A 27,851-nucleotide genomic window follows, 5' to 3' on the forward strand; every position below is an offset into this window, starting at 1 on the left:
TCTCTCTCTCTCTCTCTCTCTCTCTCTGTCTCTCTCTCTCTCTCTCTCTCTTTTTGGAGAGGGGAGGGCAGGGCAATTGGGGTTAAGTGGCTTACCCAAGTTCATACGGCTAGTAAGTGTTAAGTGTCTGTGGCTGGATTTGAACTCAGGTCTTCCTGACTCAAGGACTGGTGCTCTATTCACTGTGCCACCTAGCCACCACATGAGCCTCAGTTTTCTAAATTGTAAAATGAGAAGTTGAACTACATGGCCTCTGAGGTCCCTTTCAACTCCATACCTAGATCCCAAGATCCTTTGATCCTATGACCATCATCAACAACCTCCTTCCACCTAACGACCCCCTACCCCTAACTTCAGTGCTAATTCTATCCTGAAAAGCTATTTCCTGAGCTTTGGGTGATGGGCTAGGCCAACAAAACCACAAGTTCATAAGCTTGATGTTTAACCGTCTCCAGATGAAGCTGGGATTATGCTTGTGGAAGGAATCCAGTGTTCATAAACAAGTCTTTTTCTTCTTCAAAACTCAAATAGAAGAAAGAGAAAAGACCTGGGCCTGGTGGATGTATAACATCACAGGCCTCATCGCTCCAATAGAACAACACACAATTCCTAGGCCTGAGATGAGCAGACATAAGAAGCCACACAAGCTAAAAAGAGCAGGAGAATCAAAGGGAGGCAGATATGGATGAGCCTCTTGTTTGTGTGGTGAGCAAAACCAAACCAGGAGCCACAGTCAGCCGTAAAGGTACCAAGAGATCCATCCAGAATGCAAGTATAACCCAAAGATTGTCTCTCTTCAAAACATGCTCTCCCTTGCCCCCAGATTAAAAGGAATACAACACTGGGGTGGCTACGTGGTGCAGTGAATAGAGCACCAGCCCTGGAGTCAGGAGGACCTGAGTTCAAATTTGGCCTCAGACACTTAACACAAAACTAGCCATGTGACCTTGGACAGGTCACTTAACCCCAAATGCCCTCCAAAAAAAATTTTTTTTAAAAATGAATACAACATTAGGCAAAGGGAACAGGAGAGAGAAGAGGTGAGGACCAAGGAAGGCTCTGGCTGACTGAGCCCCTGGCATTGTTGGTTCTCTGAAGCCCAGCTTGGAGCCCATTCTTGCAGCATTAAGAGCTGCTACATTCTGCAGTGGGAGAAAACAGATCCTAGTCTTTCATTTATTTATTTGTTGGGGGGCAGTTGGGGGTGGAGCTCAATCATTTCAAATTCTAGCTAGCAGCATTCACCTGAAATGCACTCATCCCTGCTCTAAAATGGCCCAGCCTAATGCAGCTCCCCTTAAGGTAGAAACAAGAAGAAATCTTTGAAGTAGTTACTTATTATAAGCTTAAATAATGAAAGCCTGGGAGCTGAGGGAATAACCCAATTACACATTCAATAAAGAAAGCATAATTGAAACTGGTCCCTAGCATTAAATATTCCTAAATGACTTTATCGTCTCAAAAAAAAAACTTTGGGGGCTCAGGGGAAAGCCAGTGTAATTGCCAGCCCTCCTGGGGCCTGTAGCTGGTCTGGGCTCAGTGGCACATGGATCTCTAGTCTGATTCAGGGCCTGTTCTCAGTTCAGCAAGTTACAAGTGTGGAGGTCTTTTAATTTTAATCTTTTTTTTACTTTGAAATTTGATGTTTTTATTCTGAACTTTTAGCAAACAGCAAGTGAAATAATCATTTCCTTACCCAAAGTTGAACTGAAAAAGAGAATTGTACATAAAACCATGAATCAGTGGGGTATGCAGCTGGCTTTTCTTTTTAAATATAGAATACTATTCAACATGTAATTTTGAGAGCCGTCCTGCTTGTTTATGATTCTTTCTGACCTTTAATGCTTTGATGACCTGCTTTCCTTTTGCTTCCTTTTGGGGGGAGGAAGTACCTTGCCCCTACCCTTAATCTTAACTAAAAATATAAATAAACAAACTCTTACAACAAATCGTCAAACAAAACAAATTCCCACTTTGACCATGTCTGAAAAAATGTTTTTTTCTTCACCTTGAGCCCCTCACTTCTGGTTGGAGGTTTTGTAAAGGAGCTCAAAGGGAGCAAAGCCATCTCTGGGCCTCAGTTTCCTCATCTGTATAACAAAGAAGTAGGCTCTAGGGCCTCTTCTAGCACTAATATCTCCCCAGTCTATATAGTATTTTTAACAAAATAATAATAAAAACCTATCTACCAGATCCACAGAAGCATAATAATAAATATATTTTCGCAAGCTTAACTAAGGCAGGAAAGAGATCCGGTTGGGGCAATGGATAATATGGATGATCGTTTTTCTTAACTTTCTTGATCTTCCCCTTCCCACCTATCCCTGGGCCTCTGCTCCCTTTCTGCAGAAGAAAATTCAAGGAGGCATTGGGATCACTGCTGTGCCCTGGCCACCAGACCCACAGACCTACAAATGCTGGGGGTTTGAAGGATCCCCTTCATGGAGGAAATCCAGGCTCCTCAGCAATCAGATCCTCTCAGTGGGAAAGTGACTTGCCCCAAAATCAGAGGGTAATGGATTTAGGCCTGGAAAGGACATTAAAAATCACCTAGAGACTGGATTCTAGTCAAGCTCCTTCATTTTTTTTTGCTTTTTGGAGGGGGGGAAGGTAGGGCAATTGGTGTTAAGTAACTTGCCCAAGGTCACATGGCTAGTAAGTGTTAAGTGTCTGAGGCTGGATTTGAACTCAGCTCCTCGTGACTCCAGGGCTGGTGCTCTATTCACTGCACCACCTAGCCTCCCCTCCAGCTCCTTCATTTTGCAGTCAAGGTAACTAAGTTTGAGCTCAGTTCAGGCTCAAGGTCACACAGCTAGCCAGTAGCAGAGTCAGGATTCCACCAGTCTAGTGTCTACTGCAATTGCATGGGCTTTCCTGCACCCCTACCCCCACAGCGTCCTTTCAAGAGTGTTCATTTTGTTCAGTTCTTTCAATTGTGTTTCTGACTCTTTGTGACCCCATGTGGGGTTTTCTTGGCAAAGACCCTGGAGTTTTCTTTTTGCCATTTTCTTCTCCAGCTCCTTTTATAGATGAGGAAACTGAGGCAAACAGGGTGAAGTGACTTGCCCAGGGTCACACAACTGGTAAGTGTCAGAGGCCAGATTTGAACTCAGGGAGATGAATCTTCCTGACTCCAGGTCTGGCACTCTATCCACTGTAGTGCCACCTAGCTGCCCATCCTTTTAAGGGTACAGAGCTCATAATCCCTCAACCAGCTGAATAGGGTAGATAATTCATAACATATGGACAAAAGAACACTTCTTTCAAATGTAGCATTTCCACTTCAAATATGAAGACTTCCACTCTTCTAAATGGTTCTGCTTTTTCTATGTGTTGGGGTTAGGGGTCGGGGGAGTGGATGGCAGGTTATGAGAGTTGGGAATTAGTCAGATTCTGCTAAATAAATAACAGCAATGAACTTTGTGGTGACCTCATTGTCCAGAAAGCCTTTCTGTTGATATTATCAGGGAGGAATGAGGACTAGATGGAAGGAAAGCAAAAATAGGGAATATAAAACCTCCCATCATATGAGTACATGTATAAGTATATATAAAATAAATATAAATACAAAACAGTTTTTTAAAATGGTAGTTTGGGGGGGCGGCCAGGTAGCACAATGAGTAAGGGCACCGGCTCCAGTATTGGGATGACCTGGAGATCGAATCCCGGGCTCAGACACTTAGCTCCCACCCAGAAACACCTGGCCGTGTAACCTTGAGCGAGTTACTTAACCCCGATTGCTTAAAAAAATAAATAAAATAAAATGGTAGTTTGGGAAAGAAGGCAGTAGCAGTTGGAGAGACAAGGAAAGGCTTCATGTAGGGTTTTTTGAGTTGTGTCTTGAAGGAAGAGATGGATTCTGTGAGGTGGAGGAGAGGAGGGAGGGCATTCTAGGCAGGGCTAATAGCCAGTGCAAAGGCATGGCAATGGGAGATGGAGTGTTATGTAGAAAGAACAGTAAGAAGGCCAGTTATGCTAGATTGAAGAGTGCTGGGGAAGGGAGAGGAATGTCCAAAGAAGCTAAAAGCATACATAGAAACTCAGAATGTGAAAGGACTTAAAAGCTAGAGGAACATACACTTGATTTTAGAGGCAATAGGGAGCTGTGGAGTTGAAAGAGTAGGGGAGTAATAAAGTCAGATGTGCACTTAGGAAAAAATCACTTTGACAACAGTTGTGGAGGGTAGACTGGAGTAGGGAGAGACTTGAGGTAGGTAGGCCAATCAGAAGGCTTGCAATAAGTGAAGAGGGCTTGAAATAAGGTGAAAACTGTGCTAGAAGAACAAGGGTAGGGTTTCAGAAATGTTTGGGGGGGTATAAATGACAATGCTTGGTAGCTAATTGGACATGTGGGGTAAGGGACAGTAAGAATCAAGGAAGAGACTGAGGTTAAGAATCTAGCAGACTACAAAGATGGTGGGGAAATAGAGAAGTTCTGAAAAATGATGAATTTGGGGGAAGAAATAACAAAGCTCTGTTTTGGACATGTTGACCTTGAGATGTCTCTGAGACATCTAGTTTGAAATGTCTGATAAGTAATTGGTGATGTAGGACTGGAGCTCAGAGAAGAAACGAGATCAGGCCTTGATACAGAGATCTGGGAGTCATCTGTATAGAGATGTCAGTTAAATCCATAGGAGATTGGGAGGCCACCCAAAGAGAGAATGGAGAGAAAGAAGGACAGAGGGCCTAGGATGGAACCTTGGGGGACACTCACAGTGCAGTTGTGCCATATGGACGATGAACCAGCACAGAGTACAGAGAAGGAACAGTCAGATAGGAGGAGAACCAGGAGAAAGAAAAGGCGAATAATGGAAGCAGTTTCAAGGTGAAATTAAATTTGGCAAAGGATGAATGGTGATAGGAGAAAGAAGCAAGGGATTTGAGAAGAAATGATAGTGTAGAGTTGAACTGAAAATATGGGAGAGTGAAGCAAGAAAAAGGGTAATAGACTCAGAAAGAACTGAGGAGAAGAGAGATCAGAGGTCTCTTTGAGGAATAAAGAAATGTTAAAATTGATAATTAGGAAAATAAAACATTTATGGTTAATGGTAAGATCCAATATGGCTTCATATATGGTTGAGGTGGAGTAAAGGAGTGGGTCATGGGATTTAGGAAGACTAAAGAAAGAGGAGGTTAAGGAGTCTGAGGGAACATCAATGTGGCTTTTGGAGTCCCCTGATAGAAGGGCAGGAGATGGGGAGAGGAAGACGGTCAGCCAGGTATATGATTGAGAAAGGAAGGAGAATGATCTTGGAGCCCATATACAACAGTTATCAGAGATTGGGCAGAAATGTTTTTTTTTCCAAACCTCAAAGGAGGAGATGTTGTTGATTGGTGGTGATAAATGGAGAGTTTATAATGGAAATGGGGAACAAAAGAGCATCCCAACCCACACCCTGCCCCCCAGGACCAGTGTTTGGAGTGGTATGTTGAAGGTCTAGCCAGTGATAGAGAGGAGGGCCAGGAATAGAAGATGGTCATGGGCAAGAGGGAGCCAGGTCACAATTAGGTCATCACTAGAAGATGAAAGAAGTGTGAGATAAAGAGGGCCAGGACAAAAGGAAGTTTGTTCACTATGAAAAAGGAATTCCAGAGCATACAGAAGAAGGGTTGGATTAGGGTGTCAGTATTGTGTGCTTCAGAGGTTGGGGATGAGAGAATGGGAACCAGCAGTGGAGATAGTTTGCTTCTATGTGCCCAGTAACTGATTAAAACAGAGACATGGAGAGAAGTTAATGTGTAAGAAGTTATTAGCCTTTGGAGTAGAAGTGAAGCTCACAGTCATAAAAAGGCTATTATTTCTAGACAAGGGATAATGGTACAACTATGGCATATGACACAACTGCACTATGGGTGTCCCTCAAGTTTCTTATATACTTGAGGGTGGGGTACAAGAGAATCAGAACAAATATCTTAGCCTTCTAGAACCAAATCTAGTGCCTTTTCTCCCATTCTGTACCAAAGCATGCCCAAAGCTAATCTACAGCAGAGGACCATCGAAAGCCTAGTAGAACTGGAATTAAAGATCCTTCCTAGGCCTCAGTTTCTTCATTTCTAACCTTAATGGGTTGAACAAGATGGTCTTGAGGTACCCTTCCAGATCCAAATGTAGGATGCTTTAACCTGGCTTTGGAACATGGATCTGCCACTTACTATCTGTGTGACCTTGGCAAAGTCACTCAACTTTTTTAGATTTCAATTTATAGGTGAAATGGCAGGAGGAGGCAGGTTGGGGGAGGCAGGAATTAACTGGCCCATGATCCTTCCATCTCTATGAGTATGCATATGGCAAATCACTTCTCCCTCTTTGGCCTTCAGTTTCCTTATCTGTCACATGAGGGGGTTGGAATAGATTACCTCTGAGGTCCCTTCCAGCTCCATTTAAATCTGTGGTCTTACAATGAGAATCTCCCAGCTCTGGCTCCTAGCCTAGAACCCTTTCTGCTGATGACTAGGTCACTCACTATCAGCAGAGGCCCCCTTGAATATGCAGGGCAAGGATGAAGGTGGGAAATGACCAAAGCAGTCACATGAAAGAACCTGGGGGGGGTGCAGGGTGACAGGATCAAAGGGCTCCTTCCATTATCAACCCTTTGCCTCATCTGCAAATTGGCTGAACACTCTCTCCAGGGCTTGTTTGCTTTGGCTGTACACTTTCACATTTCTGGGCAGAAATAAAGTGATACCAAGTGAAGGGGGAAATAACCAAGGTTATCACACTGATTGGAGCAGGAAAAAAGGTCTTTTTTTAAAAGAAAAGTACAAAGTAACATTTGTATCTATTAAAAACCCAGATTCAGCACTTGGGGATAATCTCTGAGACAGCGGTAGAATTCCAGTCCCTGTAGTGCCCCCTTGAGAAATTATTTACTGCTTTACTTACCTGGCAGCAATGCTGGACAATGGAAAAAAACACTGAATTTGGAGTCAGAAAACCCCCAGCCCTGCTACTTTACTACCCATCAGGCAAATCACTCCTTATCTCTGGGCTTCCATTTTTCCTCTCGGATAAAATGAGGGGATTGTTCTAGATGGCCTCAAAAGTCCCTTCCTGCTCTCAATTCAGTCAGAGGTCAGACATGAATGAGAATGCTCTCCATCCCATATCAGCCTACACTTGAAGACTTCCAATGAAGAAGAGCCCATTTTCTCCTGAGGCAGCCCACATCACTCTGGGAGAGCTGGAATTGTACTGAAACCTAAATCTCCTTTTCCATACCCCTCACCCATTACTCCTTACTCCTGCTCATTTCGCCCCCTGGAGCCAAGAAGAACTGGTCTTACCCTTCTTCCACAATACTTGTGTTCATCTCTCAGTCTCCCTACCTGTAAAATGAGGACGTTAGGCTAAATGACCCCTAGAGTCTCTTCTGGGTCCAAATCTATAATCCTATGCCATCCCCATGGAGTTCAGAATTTCTCCAGACTAAATATTCCAAATTCTTCCCAGCGTCTAAACTGGATTCAACATGGGTAAATATAGGAAGTCTTATACTTCAGTTAAAAAAATCTTGACTAGGACCAGAATCACAGAATATGAGAGTTGAAAGGGAATCTTGGGGTGGCACAGTGAATAGAGCACCGGCCTGAGAGTCAGAAGGACCTGAGTTCAAATCTGGTCTCAGACACTTAACACACACACACACACACACAAACTAGCCGTGTGACTTTGGTCAAGTCACTTAACCCCAATTGCCCTCCAAAAAGCAAAAAAAAAAAACAGGGAATCTTAGCATCCATTTAGTCCATCCCATACACAAAGGAATCCCCACTTCTCCCACTGGTGACTTCTTTCCAGAACTTCTATTTTGAAGAGGGACCCAGCACAACCATCCTTCCTTCTCCAGACATAACCAATATGCCCATGTGATACCTTCCACCCTCAACTCCCCCTATGCTTTTCAGCTCTCCCTTTATGTGTTGTCTTCTCTCATTAGAATGCAAGCTCCTTGAGGGCAGGGGTTGTCTTTCTTTTTATTTATCTCTGTACAGTAAATGTTTAATTAGATGCGTGTTGACTAAGTAACTAATTTCCCTTCCAGATGCCAGCTGTAGTATTAAAAATGGCGGCTGTAAGCAATTCTGCAAGATGAATGACTTGAACAAGGTGATATGTTCCTGTACTACAGGATACCAACTGGCAGAAGACCAGAAGTCCTGTAAACCAGCAGGTCCAAATTGAAACAGATTTTCTAAAGTCTTACAGATAAGTTCCCCAAACCTGTATTTAATCCTTTAACATTCTTTATCATCTGAAAAATGTCTAGCTCGCCTTCTAATCCATACCAAATCAATTCACCAGCAGCATTTATTAAGTTCCAACTAGAATTTATTAGGCACCTCCTATGTACCAGTCACTGTGCCAGGCCATGAATATACAAAGATAAACCAAAATATAGTCCCTGACCTCAAGGATTTTTTTACTGGGCGATACAATGTATAAACAGATATGTACGTGCAAGATTTCTTGAGGTGGGAGAGTCCTACCAAATGGAGAAGGGATGATCAATAAAGGTTTTCTGCAGGAGGTGGCACCCAAGTTTTACCTTGAAGAAAACCAGGGATCCTAAGAGACAGAGAAGGGAGACCACGCAACCATGAGGAGTAGCTTGTAAGAAGGGACAGAAGCCTGGGATAGAATGGGGACTTCTGGGGATATCAGACACTAGGATGCAGAATTAGAATGCAGAGGGTAGAGTTCCCTGTTCTCAGCTTCACTTTTTATATCTAACAACCTTTGACTGGTCAGAGGTTCTTACTTTGGAATTTGGGAACTTGTATTTACATAGATATAGATATGATTGGAATTCTTTAGAATCCAATGTGTTTTATTTTATACATTTAAAAACATTATTCTGAGAAAAGGCCATGGGCTTCTTCAGGGTGTCAAAGGGGCCCAGGCCACCAAAAAGAGGAAGAACCCCTAGACTAGAGGGTCTCTAATGGCCCTCTCTAATTCCATAATTCAATAAAAAAATTATTAAGCACCTGCTAGATGCCAGGCATAATGTTGGCCAATTGGAATACCAAAGCAAAACAAAAGGCAAACCATGCCCCTCAGTCTCAAATACTTTCAACCGACTAGTGTTGGAGTTCTCAATTATCTTAAAATTTTTTCCTTCCTTCCTTCCTTCCTTCCTTCCTTCCTTCCTTCCTTCCTTCCTTCCTTCCTTCCTTCCTTCCTTCCTTCCTTCCTTCTTTCCTTCCTTCCTTCTTTCCTTCCTTCCTTCCTTTCCTTCTTTCTTTTCCTTTTTTCTTTCCTTACAGATGAATTCTTCATCTCTGCCCCTTCCCCACAATCTGAGTTCTTTTAAGCCTAAAAATGTTCTCTTAGGCTCCTGGGACATCGGGCAACATGAGTTGGCATGGCTGGTTTAAATATTTGCGAGTCAGTGAATCAAATTCAATCAGTGGTAACAGCAAATATCCCAAGAGGGCCAGAAACTCAAAGACCAAGTGTTCCAAGCATGATTCTGTTAGCCCCTGACTGGGAGACTCTGTAGAGATCATTTAAATCCCTAGGTCTCAAGCTGTGCTCCAACAAGCTTGGCGTGCTCTAAATCACTCTTGCAGCTGTACGCTTTGGTCATGTTGATCAATGTCATGCATCTGGGCAGCAGGGAATCATTCTCTAGGCCAACATATCTAGGCTACTGTTTATCATGCCACCTCAGAGAAGGGCTGTGTTGATTGGGTGACTCGTGTGTTCAGAAGGGTCTGAGAGCCATTTTGTTACCATGCACAGAAATACAGTCGCATACGCCTCTCCTTTGAAAATGAAATTGGAGGACTCTCGAATAGAACAAGTCAGCCCCTCATGTCCGTGATAGACATACTTTAGCACCAGAGAGAAACAAACTCCACAACCTGGTCCCAACCTACCTTTCTAATCTTATTATACATTCTACAACTCAGCCAAACTGACCTTCCAGGTATTCCTTACACATGGTATCCCACCTCCATGCTTTTGTCCCAGCTGTCCCCTCATACCTGGAAATCAGTCCTTCACCTCTGCGTCTTAGAATCTTTAGTTGTATTCAAAACTTATCAGAAGGGTCACCTCCTACCTGAAGCCTACCCTAATATCCCCAGGTTCTAATGTCCTCCATGGAAACCTGCCTTATATTTATTTTATATGATATTATAAATATATTTACATATTATTTGTATAAGCTGATTTGTTGCCCCCACACTCTGCCATAAGCTTCTTGAAGACAGGGACTGTTTTGTCATTGTCTCCTCAGCACTCAGCATAGTGTCTGGCATACAGAAGGAGCTTAATAAGTGCTTAGCAATCAGCTAAATGAAGAGCCTGGGAATTGACAGTGTGAAGCAGCTCCTCTGTGCCTGTTTTGTATGGGAGAAGGGTGTTTTTGATGTCTCAAAGGTGGAACCTTATTAGTCTGGTGTATCACATATTGAGCTTTGCCAGCACACTCAGGCGGGCTGCCTATCTCAGCATCCAGGAGAATCTTAGCAGAGGAAATTGAAGACACTCCCAATAACCAGAAGTGTCTCTGTAGCAACTTAAGTGAATGGTCTTTAAAGCACTGGAGTCCGCAAGAGCTAAGTGTTAACCCCACTGTGGTTTCTAGGGACATTCGGCCCCCAGGGGGATGTTCTCTTCCCCTCTCCTCTAAAAATAGGTGCAGAGAGACATGGAGCCTGAGCAGCAGCAGCCTGAGGACTGTGTGAGGACTGCTGGCCACTGTTGCTTCCGCATTTCTGGTTAAGCAGGCCTTGCCTTTTTAACCCCTGACAGTTCCTACAGACCTTTCTGTGTTGATTCATAGGATCATAGATCATAGAACCACACATCTAGAGCTGGGAGGGTCTTTAGAGGCCTTCAGGCTTTATAGATTAGAAGACTGGCAGAGAGAGGTTAAGTGATCAGGCCACGGTCTCCTAGCTAGTAAGTATCTGAGGTAGGATTTGAACCCAGATCTTTCCTGCCTTCAAACCTAGCTCTCTTTACTTTGATACCTAGTGGCCTCAGTCAGGGGGATGGGAAAGGGTAAATTTAATTCAATTTTAGAAATACTAACACCTTATATATTGCAAGGTATAAAGGTAGGAGGGTATGGTGGATCCAGGGTTGGGTGGCGGCGAGACCTGGGCTCAAATCCCACCTCTGATGCTTACTAGCTATGAGACCCTGGGCAAGTCACCTCACCTGGCTTGGCCTTAAGCCACTCCCTCCAACTTAACTCTAGTTAAGTACAAAGAAGAATCTTAGGAGTTAGGAGCTGGGAACATGAACACAAAAATTTAACTGCCCACACCCTCAAAGGGCTTACAGTTTAGTGGGAGAAAACAAGGCATACACAGATAAGTGAATACCAGATCTATTAAGGAGGAGGTGAATAATAACAACTGAATGGCCCAGGGAAGGTTTCCCCAGAGAAAGCAGAACTTTGATGTGCCCCTTGAAGGCTAATGGCTCCAAGATGGAGGAGCCAAAAGGAGGCCAAAGCTACAGCCAATATCTCCTAGGGTACCTGTGTCTCCTCTCACTGCATTAGCTGAGCTGGCAATGAACTGTTTGTGGATCACTGATGCCAGTGCTGGCCAGTCGTGTTGGCACAAGTGAGAAATTGCCCAGCATAAGACACTTAACACAAAAGAAAACTAGTCGTGTGACCTTGGGCAAGTCACTTAATCCCAACTTGCCCTCCAAAAAGCAAAAAAAAAAAAGTGAGAAATTGTAAAGAAGTCATTTCACCCATCTATGAAAAAGCTCATTGAGCAATGAATAGTAAAAATAGCAGAAGCCTATGTAAATTGTCCTCGGGAAGTTTCTATTTGAACTGCACTTTAAAAAAGAGGTAATGATAACAACAGAAATAATAATAATAGTAACTGGTGTTTAGATTGTTCTTTAAAGTCTGTAATGTGCTTTGTACATATTTTCCCATTTGAGCCTTGTGACAACCCTGGGAGGTAGGTGTTATTACACCCATTTTACAGATGAAGAAACTGAGGCTAGTGGAGGTAGAGTGACCCACTCACTCATAGTCACTAAGCTAGTAAGGTTAAGAAGCAGGATCTAAACCCAATTGTTCCCAGCTCCAAATTCAGTGCTCTTTCCTGCTCCCAAAAAACCAATGGGGAGAAAGTGTCTCTCAGAGTCCCAATGTTTCTAAATACCATGCCCACCTCAGGGCCCCCTTGGTCCAGAATGCTTCCCTGCCTGGACCCTTGGCCCCTCCCTCCTGGCCCCTTTGGTTGGCTCCAAATCTCCTGCTGGCTACTCAGGTAACCTTGGGAAGGGAAAACAAGTCCCCTGTAGATTAATGGTTTAAGACTCGGCAAATCCATTGCCCGCCTGGGCAGGAACACTGTAGTGGAGAAATTCTCATGTGTCATAAAGGAGGAAAGACTAAATGAGACCTACTCCCCAACTTTTAAACAAGTTATTGTTAGGCCTGACTTGCTTTGGAGGGGGGACAAAGCAGTCTAAACAAGAAATAAGCCTGTCATTCACAGGCTCTCTGCCCCTCTCCCCAGCCATTACCAATGATTATTTATACAGAAGCCTTTGTAACCTAATTTCCTGTTTTGCCGAGCACATGCTGCTACCTAGCTGCCCCTGGTTGCTATAGAGATGTCGGTTACAAGATGCAGAGGTAGAAGTAAAATGGGCCATTTTGTGTTCAGGCACCTGGGAAGAGACAGAAATGCATTTGGAGGCCACTGAGTCTGGCTGCGGGTTTCCATTTTAGCAGTTGGTCACTGAGAAAGAGGAGGGCTTCTGGATTTTCGATGAGGATTGGGGACTGAGGCAGCCCTGAGAAATGGATGGCCAAGGCTTTTGTGTTTAGTTCTGCTGGGAGACCATGAGAGAGAGGAGAAAGAGTATCATTAATCTGGGGTGAGTGGGGGGTGCGCACTCAGCGATATCACACTAGAAAGGACCCAGACTCATAAGATCATCAGCTCGTGAATTTCCCTTCATTTTACAGAAAAGGAAACTGAGGTCCAAGGGGGTTGGTTTATTTGTCCAAGGTCACACAGGCTCTCAGTCTCCACATTAAGCATTTACTACACTGCCTTGTATACTTCAAAGCCCCCTCATTTTACATTACACAAAAGTGAGGCACAGAGGGGTTAAGATTACTTTTTTCATGTCACCCTGTGACTGAGGACAAGTCTCTCTCTCTCTCTCTCTTTTTTTGCTTTTTGGAGGGGGAAAGGCAGGGCAGTTGGGGTTAAGTGATTTGTCCAAGGTCACATGGCTAGTAAGTGTTAAGTGTCTGAATCAGGACCTCCTGACTCCAGGGCCAGTGTTCTATTCACTTTGCCACCTAACTGCCCCAAGACAAGTCTCTTCTCTCAACTCTGATATTCTGGTTTGGACAAATAGACTAGTTAATGGTGGAACAGCTAGGGGGCCCAATTATATCCCAGTAAGTATTATAGCTATTGAAATGGGAGGCAGAGGAAAATGTTTACCTACTGACATCCTATAGAATAGAATGCTACAGAATCCTTAGATACCATTGAATCCTATTCAATGATTTGACGGAGAAAGGAACTGTGGCCCAGAAAGGAAAAGTCACTTGCCCAGGCAACCAAAAAGCAAGTAAAGAGCCATACCTGGTAGCCAACTATGTCTTCTAAGTCTTAATCTAATATTCATTCCACTTGGGAGTGGGGGAAGGGGCCAAACATTTATTAACCACCTACTATGTGGTGGGAAGCGAGCTGACACTTTAAAATATTGCTTATTTGATTTATATAAGAAAAACCCCCTGAGTTTCCTAAAGCATCATTAGCTTCCTACTGCTTCTAGGATAAAATCAAAACTCCTGTAGTTGGGACTTAACACAAGCCCTTCTCAGTCTGACCTCAACTGACCTTTCTAGACTGCCTGCTGCCTATTATCCAGCCCACACACTTTCCACTTCTACCACACTGGCCCATCTGATAAACCCCATACATGACATTTCATCGCCTTCTGTCACACCTTTGCATGGGCTGTCCCTTGTGACTAGAAGATTCTCTCTCCTGAGCTTCCCTCAAGGCTGACCTCAGGTGCCGCTTCCTACAAAAGGCCTGACTACATTCTCCTTAATTGTTAATACCTTTGAAATTATTTTATATCAGTTTCTAGATATTTGGTATTAACGAGGGGCTGTGTTAGGTAGCAGAGGTAGAGTTGGCCTCAAAACCAGGAAGACCTGAGTTTCAGTATCACCTCTCACCTATTCTGGCTATGTGACTCTAGACAGGGCACTTAAACTCTCACTGCCCTCATCAACTCCCTAAAAGTCCACGTTATAGAGAAGGTGCACAATGGCATTGCTAAAGAGAGTTTCTTCACCTGGGAGTTCCCTACACCAACAAAATCTCAGGTCCAGTCCCTCTCCCTGCACTTTGTATTTACTTTCTTTGGACATGATGTTTTGCTTCCAATAAAACACATACTCTGTGTAAACAGATTTCATTTTTTTCTGTTCTTAGAACAGTGCCTGACACATAGTAGGTATTTAACAAATGCTTATTAAATTGAATCAGTATAGCAAAAATAGCATAGGTTCAAGAGTCAGAGGACCTGAGTTCAAATCCTGCTTCTGATGATCATTATCTATGTGACTTCCCCATGGCCTCTATTTCCTCATCTGTAAAATAAATCCCCTTCTTGCTCTACACTCCTGATTTCATGATGTGAATGAATCATGATTGCTAATGATGGAGCTGTCTAGGCCTTCACTCAGTAACTATGAAAATACACATTTGACTCACCTGACCTTTGATTAAGGAGCCATTATCAGTTTCCTTTGCTGGGCAATTGGCATCTCTGTTTGGGAGGTGCAGAAGCTGAGACACTGACTTACCCAGAGGACAAGGGGCAGAGGGACTGATCAAGGTTATACAGACAAAGTCTTGAAGTCGGAGGATACTCTCCTTCCCTGCCTCAGAAAGGGGGCTATTCAAAACAGCTGTTCAACTGTCTAGGCTCTGAGAATGTTCAAGGTGTTTTGTAAAGACATTTAAACCAATTGTTTGACTGGACTTCCCATTTAGTTAGGTAGTATTGCAGTTAGAGCCCCAGGCATGGGGTTAGGAAGACCCAAGTTCAAGTGAACTCAGATACTTAGTAACTATGTGACCTTGGGCAAGTCATTTAACCTCTATTTGCATCAATTTACTCATCTGTAAAATGGGCATAAGAAAAGCACCTACCTCCCAGGGTTGTTGTGAAACTAAATGGATGTATTATTCATAAATAATTTGGTAAGTTTTAAAACATTATATAACTGCTAGCTAAAATTAAAAATCCGCCCATTGGCTCATACATGCTGATGAAGCTGCCCTGTGCCTGGGGGGTCAAGCAGGACTTTCTCGCTGTCTGTGTTCTATTTTCCGAAGAAAAACACCACAAGAGTGACACTCTCTTGCTCTTCTAGTACCCTTTCCATGTGGAAGAGTTTCAGTTCCTCTTCTTCATACAAAAATCACCCGAGCTGAAACCATCTTCTCCGATGTGGATGTGGACAATACAAACTCTACCGAGGAGGAACAGGTTCCAGATGAAGTCACACAAATCATTCCCCTCCATAAGGAAGTGACTCGAATTGTTGGTGGAGAAGATGCCAGGAGGGGGCAGATCCCTTGGCAGGTACTGTACACAGAGCATACTTGGCCGAACCCAAGAGGCCCTAGTGGACAGGACCAGCTTTACAAAGAGATGGTCATTTGAGGGATGCTAGTGAAGGTTTCCTGGTTTCAAAACATCTTCCCCACCAATGTACAGAATGCCATCATTAGAGGTTCATTCTTTTGGGTATTGATGGCTTTCAGGAGGCGGGTAAAGTGCTTCATCAGAGATCCTCTGGAAAGCAGAGATCTTAGGTCTTACCAAATTGTTTTTCTTTATGCCATTGTTATCTCTGGGTGATTTGTTCAGGATTCTCTGAATTTATTTATTTCTTTTGTCATTGCTTATGGTACATTAATATCCTATCACATTCATATACCACAATTTGTTCAGCCATTCCCCAATTTCTAAGAGGCAATCTAGGGCACCTCCCTAAGATTCTAATTCTTTTCCTTTCTTTTTTTTTCTCCTTTTAATTCTCCCTTCAGGATCAGGAAATGAATTTTACTTGTAACTTCCTTAGCATCTTTCTCCCTCTTAGGCTATGTAAGCCTATGTCTTTTGCCCTTTGGAATATTGCATTCCAAGATCTCAGTTTGCCTGTTTTTGTTAAAAGCTATTAGGCCTCATGTGATCCTGACTCTAGGGCCTTGCTACTTAAACTACTTCTTTCAGGATGCTTGCAGTATTTTTTTTTTATTTTACGTTAGAGCTCTGGATTTTGCCTATGATATTCCTGGGACTATTACTTCTAGGGTTCTCTTTAGGAAATAATTGGTAGGCTCTTGGTTTAGGAAGGACGTTGAAAAAATAGAGTATCCAGAAGAGGGCAACTAGGTTGGTAAAGGATGCTGAGTTCACAAAATATGAGAATAAGTCAAAGTAACTAGGTATGTTTAGCCTGAATAAAAGAAGACTGGAGGCAGGGGGTGGCAGTGGCAATGGGGCATGATAGCTATAGTCGAGTTTTTGAAAGGCTGATGCTCCTAGAGGCCAATGGAGGTAGACGCTACTTTTTAACCCTGAGAGGAGAACCATGAGGTGGAAATAGGCAAAGAGGCCACACCCTAATGATTAGAACTGCCCAGGAGTGGTATGTCACATAGGCGGTTCCTTCATGAATGGCTGATGAAGTCCCTTCCAGTTATCAAATACTTTGATTTCTGTGATCTCCATTTGACAAAAGGAAGAAAGTGAGGCTCAGCTTGGGGAAATCATTTGGCCAAGATTTTACACGTGCAGTATAGCAACACAGGATTCCTAAGCCAGGTCTTATGGTTACAGATACAATGTTCTTTTCATTATACCATGCTGTACATGGGATAGGAGGGGTGTGTGTGTTGCTCTTTGCTCTCTTTCTCCTTTTCTGTGGCCTAATTGGTTATCCAGAAAAAGGTGGCCTTTTCCTTTGGATTCTTATACCAATCTTACCATACAGCTTTCTATCTAGACAAAATAATCCTTAGTGAGTGGGGATACGTTTGCTACCATGACCTCCTTTGACCATAGTGGGGGCTTCTATTCTCCAAAAGACCTTCCATTGATCCAGTGATTCATCTGTTCATCAAATCTCTATTCTGTATGCCCTATGTGTAAGGAGCCAGGTACTCTCAACATTGAAGTAGAAAGACATGAAAGCATCTTCAAGAAGGTAGAGGAAGCTAAGCATCTATAAGCAAAGGAAAGGGGAAAAAGTTGAAAAGATTCCCACTGTTCACAGTAGCAAGAGCCATCGTCCATTTGGATTCTCCTCTGAGAAGCCAACAGCAGATCCCCAAGGCTTCAAGTTTTCCACTTGTTGGGGTCCCATTCCTAACTGCCTTCATGTGCCATTAGACCCTGATTTGTTCTCTTTGCTACAATCAAGAAAATCTTACTGTCTCCTAGCCTATGCTCATGCCATTCATTCTTCCTACCTAAGTCAGAGAATAAAGGTTCAGAGTGGGAATTGACATTAGAGATCATTGAGTTCAACCTCCTCATTTTGCAAATGATGAAACTGAGACCCAGAGAAGTTAAGGGACTTGGCCAGGGTCACATAGCTAATAAGCATCTGAGTATGGATTGGAATTTAGGTCTTCCTGACTCCAAGTCACTATTCTATTAACTGTACCTACTGATAACTCGTAGTAACTCATTCATTGGATACAGAGGTTGACAGACAGGGAAGAGTAGAGGATATTCCCTTTCCTGTGGTAACAGCTATTTAAGGGTCCTCAAAGAAAGTCTTTCCAAAGGTGCTAGAGTGAGGCACCTCTTTCTACTGACATTACTTTGTATATTGTTACTTGAGCCAGCCAATAAGCATTTATTAAGCACCTGCTGTGTGCCAGGCACTGTGATAAGTACTGGGGATACACAGAAAAGCAGAAGATAGTCCTTGCCCTCAAGGAGCTCACAGTCTAATTCCTTGTAGTAGAGTGTAAGCTCCCTGAGGTCAGGGACTGTCAATTTTGGTTTTGTATCCCTAGTGTATAGTACAGAGCCTGGCACATGGTAGGAGCTCAATAGATGCTTGTTGAATTTCATTAATTTCTTTATCACCAGGAAAAAAAGGCCAAGGAGGAAGGGAAGAAGGAAACAAAGGAAGGGGGTGGGGAAAGAGGCCAACCAGCATCACTGCAAGATTGAGCTTCAGTTTGAAAAAATTACAGACGAAATGTAGCTCCTTCATTTCTGGCTCACAAGAAATAAAGCCAGTGTTTCTAAGCCCTCAAGAAGATGGTCCCAGGATGACACAGACCTCACTGGAGCTCATTTTTCATACTTTTCCACCAAAGGATGGATTTCTCATGTCTTGAGAAAGCAGTAGATCACTTGGCCAAGAAACTATCCTTCTTACAAGGGGCAGACAGGCTTCTTTCACAAGGTTCACTCCTTGCCTGGGCAACTAACACTGCCCAGAGGTCAGCTTGGAGTTTACCCAAAGCAGAGTTTTCTACTGTGTACAGCTTTTCTTCCTCTTGACCACCATGTTTTCCCTCATTTACAGCTTTGTTCTGGAACCTCAACAGATTTGACAAGACATTTCAATTTCATCACCACTGCCAGCCCCCAGAGACCACACCCCACTCCCTCTCTGCTGACAGGCAGACAGACAAGGAAGGAGATTTGGGGGCAGGAAGTAGAAATCCAACTCACCTCTACAGGTAGAGCAGGATGTAGTTCGAAGAGGGCTGGAGCCAAGAGGACCAAGGTTCAAATCCTAAATCTGACAGTAATGACCGAGACACTAGTTGGGTAAAACTAGGCAATCCCCTTCCCCTCTTGGAACCTCAGTTTCCTCAACTGTAAAACTGAAGTAATCATATTTGCACTGTATCTCACAGGGCTCTTGTGAGAGCATGCTTGACAAATCTTAAAACACTGTTGGAAAAATTTCTTTTATTCCTTCCTTTACCTCTTGTCTTTTCCTTTCTTCTTCTTTCCTCATTTTCTCTCTTCTCCCTTCCTATCACTTCCCAAAGCTTCAAATGGAGAGGAGATACTCACAGTTATGTTTGGAGCACTCCATGTCTCACACGCTGGGTGTGAGTGTGTGCGTGTGTGTGTGCATGTGTGTAGCATGAGCTAAGAAGTTAAGAAAAAAGATAATTAGGCTCAAAGTGGGATTTCAAAGCAAAACCTGAGTAGGACTGACTTCCTTTTCCTCTGATTGATTGGGGCTATGAAAGGCCAATGATAGATTGAGGTCTGATCAGAGCATCTTAAAGAATAATGATTATTAATAATAATAAAACATGTGTGTGTAGGTGGATGTAGGAGGTGGATAGAAACCAAGAGAAAAAAAAGTAGGGAAAGAAAGAGAGACAAAAAAAGAAACAGATGGAGACAAATAGAGATAGAAAAAGAGAGACATAGAGATAAAGAGACACAGGCACGGGGAGGGAGACCAAGAAGAAGGCCAAGAAAGAGAAAGGAGGAAAAAAAGAGGAAGAAAGAGAGGGAGGGAAGGGAAGAAGCAGGTAGAGAACAAGTAGAAAGACCAGAAAGAGTGTCAGCAGCTGAGCCAGAAACCTGCTGGTTGTCGTTGGGGTGGTGCCTACTCAGAGCTGAACACAATCTTTCCAATGGGCTCCAAAAACATGACAGTACAGTGTGACTATCACCTCTCTAAATCTGGGAACTGCTCCCCTCATAATGTGGCCTAATATTTCATTAGCATTTTGGCAACCACATCATGATGTTGGCTCATGCAGAGCCTGCAGTCCGCTAACACCCCTAAATCTCTTCCTAGGAATGGCTTCTGGGAAGCTGGGCCATTTTTTCACCCTAGACTTGTGCTGCTCATTTTCTTTATTTTTAAAATCTAAGTGCTGGGCTTTACATTGATCTCAGTTGTATTTCATTTGGGGACTTTGAACCTTCAGGCCAATCTGTCCAGATTCCCTGGGATCTTGAGTCTGTCATTCAGTGTAGTGGAAAGTCCTCCCCACTCTGTGCCATCTGCAAATATAATAATGGTACCTTCAGTGTCTTCATCTAAGAGGCTGATATTAAGTGCCTACTGGTAGGGCACTGTGCTTCCTGGGTTTCCCAATTGTTAGGACTTGCCCCATCCCCAGAAAAGTAATTATTATTTTGCTTTTTTTGGAGGGGGGAAGGTAGGGCAATTGGGTTTAAGTGACTTGCCCAAGGTCACATGGCTAGTTTTGTGTTAAGTGTCTGAGGCTGGATTTAAACTCAGGTCCTCCTGACTCCAGGGCCAGTGCTCTATTCACTGTGCCACCTAGCCACCCCCAGCAAAATTATTTTACATTCACCTGTATGTATTTTGTATTGACTTAGCTATATAAAGATTATTTCCCCTAGGAAGCTCCTAGAGGACAGGGAGTGTTCCATTTTTGCTTTTGTGTCCCCAGAACTTAGGACAGGGCATGGTACACAGAAAATTCTTTCTAAGTGCTCATTTATAGGGTAATAGGATCATAGAAACATTGAGCCAGTAAGGAGAACAGAAAGGCCTTGAAAGTGGGCAGCCAGGTGAATGCCAGTATAGCAAGAGTGAAGTCTGAAGGTGTGGCAGGACAGGGAGAGAAAGCACTAAGGTCAATTTGAGACATGCTAAAGATGAGAGTTCATGACAGATCAGAGCATCTCAGACCAGAGCTGGAAGGGGCCTTGGAGGCTACTGAATGCAACCCATACCTGAACAATAATCCTCTCTGAAGCCCATTGTGCCTTTGCTTAAAGACTTCCAGTGAGGGCCAACTCATCACCTCTTGAGGCAGTCCCTTCCAGGTTTGGATGCCTCTAATTGTCATGAAGGGTTCCCTGCTATCAAACTGAGATATGTTCTCTGCAACTCCCATCAACTGTTCTAGACCCTAGCAGAGTAAACCTAATCCCTCCTCCATTAGACAGCCTTTCAGATACTTGAAGGCAAGTATTATGTTCCCCCCTGAGTCCTTTCTTCTCCAATCTAAATATTCTCAGTGCCTTTAACTGATCCTTAAGGTCTCAGTGCCTTCCACCAGCCTGGTTGTCCTCCTCTGGATGCACTACAACTTATCAAGGTCCTTCCTAAAGTGTGACAACATGTTACAGATGTTGTCTGAATAGGACAGAGTACCATTCTGGGGTTTATTTATCCATCACCTCCCTAGACCTGGACTAGGGAGGTGACAGACTGATGCTTCGCAATGTGGCCTAAGGTCACATTAGCATTTTTGTCGGCCATATAAAGATTAAGAATAACAATAATAGCTAGCATGTATATAATGCTTTAAGGTTTTCAAAGCAATTTACATGTTATCGAATTTGATCCTCACAACAATAAACACCACACTATTGACTCATAATGCGACTGCAGTGCACTAAAACCTTTAAAACAGGGGTGGGAAACCTGGGGCCTCAAGGCCACATGTAGCCCTCTAGGTCCTCAGGTGTGGCCATTTGACTGAATCCAAACTTCACAGAACAAATCCCCTTCATAAAAGTATTTGTTCTGGGGTGGCTAGGTGGCACAGTGAATAGAGCACCAGCCCTGGAGTCAGGAGAACCTGATTTCAAATCTGGCCTCAGACACCTGACACATTTACTAGCCGTGTGACTTTGGGCAAGTCACTTAACCCCAATTGCCCTCCAAAAAAAAAAAGGATTTGTTCTGCAAAGCTTGGACTCAGTCAAAATGCCACACCTGAGGACCTAGAAGACCACATGTGGCCTTGAGGCCACAGGTTCCCCAAGTCTGCTCTAAATACTCTTCAGATTAAACCCTATCCCAATGGAGGTGATTTTTTCTTGCCTTATCCTGGGATGTGGTTCCTCTGGGTCAGGTGACTTGACTTCACCAAGGGAAGCTCTAGCCGTCTCCTTATAATGGGCATCTGCTCCCCCCTTAGCCATTTTTGGTTCTGTCTTCTTTAGTCCACATGCCATTCTTCTTGAGAGGAAAAACCTAAGTAGAAGAAGAATTAAGCAGCCCTGCTTCCTAAGACTCCATCAGGTCTTCTTTTCCTTTCATTCACCCTGGGCAGCCACCCCCATCTTCTCTCTAATGAGGCATTAAGTGTAGCTGAAAAGGCTCTGATTTTGGAGTTAGGAAACCTGGGTTCAAATGCTGACTCTGTGACTTACTTCCAATGTGACTTTGGTTGAATCATTTCCTCCTCTGGGCCTCAGTTTCCTCATCAGTAAAATGCTGATCTCAAAATTCCCTTCCAGTGCTAGGATTCTTTCTGTTTCCTTCATACGTCTTTTGCTCTCAGCTTTCCTCTCCAGCTTCACCTTTACCCAGCTTGAGTGCTCCTAACAGGATTCTTAAAGGATCATGACCTGCCTCTCCATGACCTCTGCCATCCATGACCTCTCACCTCCAATGCATGTCTTTCTAAAAATATGAGTGGGTCAATGAATGAGCATTCACTCTAAACAACCCCTCCCCCCTTTCTTCTTCATTGCATTTTCTTCTCTTTAGGGAGCTCAGTGGATAGCATACTGGGTCTGGGTCAGAAAAACCTGAGTTCAAATCTGGCCTCAGACACTTACTATCTGTGTGAACCTGGGCAAGTCATTTTATTTCTATCTGCCTTAATCCACTGGAGAGAGAAATGACCTGGTATCTTTTCCAAGAAAACTCCATGGACAATATGGTCCAAGGGATCACTTGGACCTGACTGGACAACAACAAAATCCTTAAAAGAAATTTCCTGTTTAAAGTATGAATTGGCAGGTCAACACACATGAACATGTTATCAATAGATAACAAGGGGTGGCTAGGTGGCGCAGTGAATAGAGCACCGGCCCTGGAGTCAGGAGGACCTGAGTTCAAATCCAACCTCAGACACTTAACACAAAAATTAGCCATGTGACCTTGGGCAAGTCACAACCCCAATTGCCCTCCAAAAAAAGGCAAAAAACATAGATAACAAAAAAGAAGATTGCCTACAAATCCATGAACCTGTTCCATCCAGTTTTTATCACAAATTTAACACAGTAGTAAAAAAAATTGCCCCACTTGTCTCTATCCCTGAAGAGCTTCCTTCTGCTCTCTTCCATGTATTTCTTTAGTCATCTGAGCTATTTGAAATATTTTTTATTAGAAAATTTTCAAAAAGCTAATTGGAAGAGAGTTTCCTGACAAAGATCCTTCCCTGAAAGCCAAGGGGCCCCTTCCATGTATTTTTTAAACATTCAGTGCTGCTCTTTCTTTTCTCCCTTTTTTGAATCTCTGTCATTATCAACTAGACTCTGTTCTTTATTAATGTCCTCAGAATCTCATTCAAAAAATCTTTCCAGAATTCTGGGCACAGGATGGAGAGACGTCCCGAATGTAGGCAATTGAAGCTGCTTCTAGGGCTCCAAAGAGAGGTTAGGCCTAGAGGTACAGACCTGGGAGTCATTAGCACAGAGGTGGCAGTTCAAGTCATGGGAATGAATGAACTCACCTAGGGAGAGTATGGAGAGAGAAGAGAAGGGGCTAAGGGCAGACCCACATGGAAGATTCCTTTTAGGGAGTCAGGAGCAGAACAAGTAATCAGTTAAGGAGGCAGAGAAGGAATGGTTATAGAGAGAGGAGGAGAACCAGAAAAGGGAAATGTTTCTGAAGCCAAGGGAGGAGAATGTATCCAAAAGGAAGGTGGGGTCACCCCATGTCAGATGCTATATAGAGTGGTCAAGGAGGATGACAATTGGAAAGGTCACTGGATTGGGAAGTTAGGAGGTCAATGATGACTTTGGAGGGAGCTGTTTGAAAAGGTGAAGAAGTCACATTTTTAAGAAAGATCCTTGGGGACACAGACCAGCAAGGCAGTTCTGTTACTACTGTGTTAAATTTCAGACAGACTTTGAAAAACCATATATAACAGAGGTTCACAATTTTGTAAGCAGTCCTCTTTTTTTTGGTTATCCATTGAGATGTTTGTGTTTGTTGATTTGTCCATTCATAATTTAAACAGGAAATTTCTCTTAAGGATTTTGTTGTTGTCCAGTCCTGTCCAACTCTTAGTGACCCCATGGACCACAGTGTCCATGAGGTTTTCTTGGCAAAGATACTGGAATGCTTTGTAATTTCCCTTTCCAGTGGATTAAAGCAAACAGAGGTGAAATGACTTGGACACACAGCTAGGCACCTTATGAAATAGGGCCTGTTTCATCCATTGTGTTTACATCTCTAGGGCCTAATCCAGTATCTGTCATTGTAGGTGACACAGTAGGTGCTTAATAAATACTTTTTGACTGACTGACACATCATTTTAGAACTAGCTCTCAGAGAGAAAAACAACTACCTTATCCCCAGGATGAAATTTTCCAAAATCTTATCTTTTCCATTAATCTGTCTACCATTTACTTCAACCATTTAGCCCCAGAGGGAAGTTAGTCAAAGGAGCTATTGCTAACAAAGTTTGCAAAGTGATTTATACTTAAAAAACAATCTATATTTAATAGAGGTTCAGAGCCGGCTCAGGCCTCAGAAGTCTCCTAGCACAATGCCAGAGATGAAGCATCCAGAATGAGGAAGGCAATGGCGCAACTCTCCTCCCCGGTTAGACCAGATCTGAAGGGATGTATTCAGTTCTGAGCAGCACTTTTTGGGAGGACATCAACAAAGATGAGGCATCAGATGTCAATTACTATTTCAAACAGTTAGATCATGAAAAAATAGATCCCAGAGCTCTTCCCCACTCTTTAAAAATTGGGACCTTTGCCCACATCCATGGTTGCCACTGTCTGATTGCCCACGATTTTACCACCATCACCAGCAGCCATACTACAATCCCATCTGCCAGTACTCCAATACTCTGGACTGTCATTTATCTGTTCCTTAAGACTTGAAAGCAGTTAGGTGTCCTCATATTATCCCCTCCCTTCTCTTAAGCTTCCAGTGCCTCAGAAGGATATCTATTCTTGCATTTCCTGTTTGAAAAATATTCTCCTCCATGGAGAAGACTGACCCAAAAAGAGGTAGTGAATTCTTGGGAGAGAGGGTACTTTTTTTGTCTGTCAACATAATACTATCTATCCAGTCATTTTCTTATTCTTAATATTAAAAAATTATTTCATGAGGCAAGATATGTGAAATGTTTTACAAATCTTTTTTTTAAAAAGTCATCATCATTGTTTTCATGCACCTCACTCTGTTTTGGGCCTTTCCTATCTTGCCCCTGGGCATCATCCTTTTACAGGTTATGGCTACTCTTATGTATTTATTTGACCTTGGTTATATGCCCTTTTCTTCCATTTCTTGTACATCTCCTTTTCAGATTGCAGATCAAAAGAAAGTTCCTTATTGGTTCAATCAGACCAGGAGAAACAGCTATAACAGATGTGATAACCCCCCCCCCCCCCAAAAAAAAAAAAAAAAAAAATATTTACATTGATTCTGGCAAATATTCAAATCTCTCTTTTCATGTGGGGATGGGAAGGATGGTGGTATATGACTGGTCTTAATACTATCAAAAAATTCTTAACTCAGGGTGGCCAGGTGGCGCAGTGAGTAAGAGTGCTGGCACCAGCGTTGGGAGACCTGGGATCAGTTCCGGCCTCAGATACTCGGCACCCACACAAAAATAAGTGGCCGTGTAACCTTGAGCAAGTTGCTTAACCCTGATTGCTTTAAAAAATTCTTAATTCAGAAAGAGTAAGCTACTATTGGGATAAAGGCAAAAAATGGTGAATTTAGAGTCTGAAGACCAGGTTCCCCATCTTCACATTGGCTAAGCCACTTCATCTTTCTAAGTCCAAATTTCTTTATCTTCCAAATGGAGATATTTGCACAATATGTTTCTCCAAAAAGCAACTGCACAAATGCAGGATGGGAGTATGTCTGACAATATACTGTTGAACTGAAAAGGATATGGGGGATTTAGCATCACAGACTTAAAAATGAAAGGCATCTTTGAGGTCATCTAATCTAAACTCTGCCATTTTATAGATGAAGAAACTGAGGTCTTAGAGAAGTGACTTGTCCAAGGTCATGCAGGTGGTAAGCAAAAAAGGTGGAATTTGAGCTCAGGTCCTCTGACTCAAAACCCAGCATTCTTCCCACTGTACCATGCTGGCTTCTAAGCTCAGGAGGAATCGATATTGTGGCATGGCATCCTAACAAGCTGACCCTGTGTGAAGCTAAGGAAAAAATAAAACCACAGAGTTAGAGCTGAAACAGACTTTAGAGGTCACCCAGCACAATGCCAGAGATGGAGCATCTAGAATGAGGGAGGCGATGGTCCTGCTGGCCTCTGCCCTGATTAGACAATGTCTGGAAGGACATGTTCACTTGTAGGCAGCCCATTGACAAAAGGGAGAGTGTCCAGAAGACAGTGATAAACGTGGGGTAAGGATTAGAACCCATACAAAATGAGGATCACTTGAAGGAACTGGGTTGTTCCGCTTGCAAAAGAAGGTTTGTGGGGGGAGACATGATGACTGTATTCAAGCATTTGAAGGACTGTCCTGTGGAAGAGCCTTATACTAGATAAATAGATAGATAAGATAGATAGATAGGTAGGTAGATACAAATATAGATATAGATATGGACATATCTATAGATATACATATAATATTTTTACTCTACTGTGGAAGAGCCTTATACTATATATATATATATAAATATGTATGACTTATATAATAATGTTATACTATTTGGCTTTGAGGGGCAGAAGTAATGGAAGTATACAACAAAAAGGCAGATTTCAACTCAATACAAGGAAAACCTTCTTAACATTAAGAGTGGTCTCAAAATAGGATGGCTTGCTTTGGGACGTGCTGGGCCCCCCCTTCCCTCAAGGTCTCCAGGAAGAGTCAGCCTGACCACTTAGCAGGGACCTTTTAGAAAGGATTCCCATTCATATATGAAGAGATGGGACAACATGGCCTCTGAGCTTCCTCCTCACTCAGAAATGCTGCTTCTGTGATTCCTGCCCCCACCAGGGGCTGGCAGGAGCGATGAAATAATATATGCAAAGTGCTTTGCAACCATAAAGGGCTGCATAAATATGACTTATTGTTCTTCTTCTCCCCGTCTTAGATGAAAATGGGTCATCTTTATTTGAAATGAAAATACTGTACATACAAACCCCCCCCACTCCTCATCTCCTTCACTTTTTTTTACCAGAATATTTGTCCCTATTTTTAGAGTTGTTTCTGTTTGATGAAATCTCCTTCAGTGATTGTTCAAGCTGAACAATGAACAACACAGTCTGAAATATTGTCATTTCCCCCAGCAGCCTGGGAAAATAACCCATGGCCAGTAAATAGGTGCTGAATACCCAGAGGTGTGGAATGAGCTTCCTTCACCCCTATCATGCTGAGATATTTTAGTCTGGTTGGAGAGAAAGAAAGGGAAATAAAAGGGAAATGGAGAGGAAGAGAAGAGAAGACAAGAGAGAAAGAGGAAGGGAGAGACACAGAGACAGAGAGGGAGAGAGACAGAGACAGAGGGGGAGAGAGAGAGAGAGGCATAGAGAGAGAGAGGAAGAGAGAGGAGAGAGAGAGAGAGACACAGAGACAGAGGAGAGACACGCAGAGAGAGACAGAGAGAAGGAGAGAGAGAGACAGACAGAGGGGGGGAGAGGAAGGGAGAGGGGAGAGAGAAAAACAAACAGAGAGGGTGGGAGAGAGAGAGAGAGAAACGGAGAGGGAAGAGAGACAGAGAGAGAGGGAGAGGGGAGAGACAGACAGACAGAATGAGAGAGACAAAGAGAGAGGGGGAGAGAGAGTGAGAGAGACAGAAACACAGAAAGAGAGAGGAAGGGAGAGGGGAAAGAGAGAGAGAGAGAAGAGAGAGAGACAGAGAGAGAGAGAGAGA

The 27,851-nt window shown here is 43.1% G+C and overlaps 1 protein-coding gene across 1 annotated transcript in view; it reads left to right on the forward strand.

Moving 5' to 3' along the window:
• Positions 1-27,851, forward strand: part of F9 (coagulation factor IX) — a 48,770-nt gene that overhangs the window by 16,513 nt on the left and 4,406 nt on the right. Inside the window, exons 5-6 of the mRNA XM_069074164.1 lie at positions 8,046-8,174; positions 15,414-15,625. Of these exons, the coding sequence (XP_068930265.1) occupies positions 8,046-8,174; positions 15,414-15,625 (341 nt within the window). The remainder of the gene's footprint in view (positions 1-8,045; positions 8,175-15,413; positions 15,626-27,851) is intronic.

This window comes from Petaurus breviceps, unplaced genomic scaffold, assembly GCF_028583685.1.
Source record: "Petaurus breviceps papuanus isolate PSGF00001 unplaced genomic scaffold, PetGlider_PUasm1.0 90881, whole genome shotgun sequence".
Taxonomy (NCBI): Eukaryota; Metazoa; Chordata; class Mammalia; order Diprotodontia; family Petauridae; genus Petaurus; species Petaurus breviceps.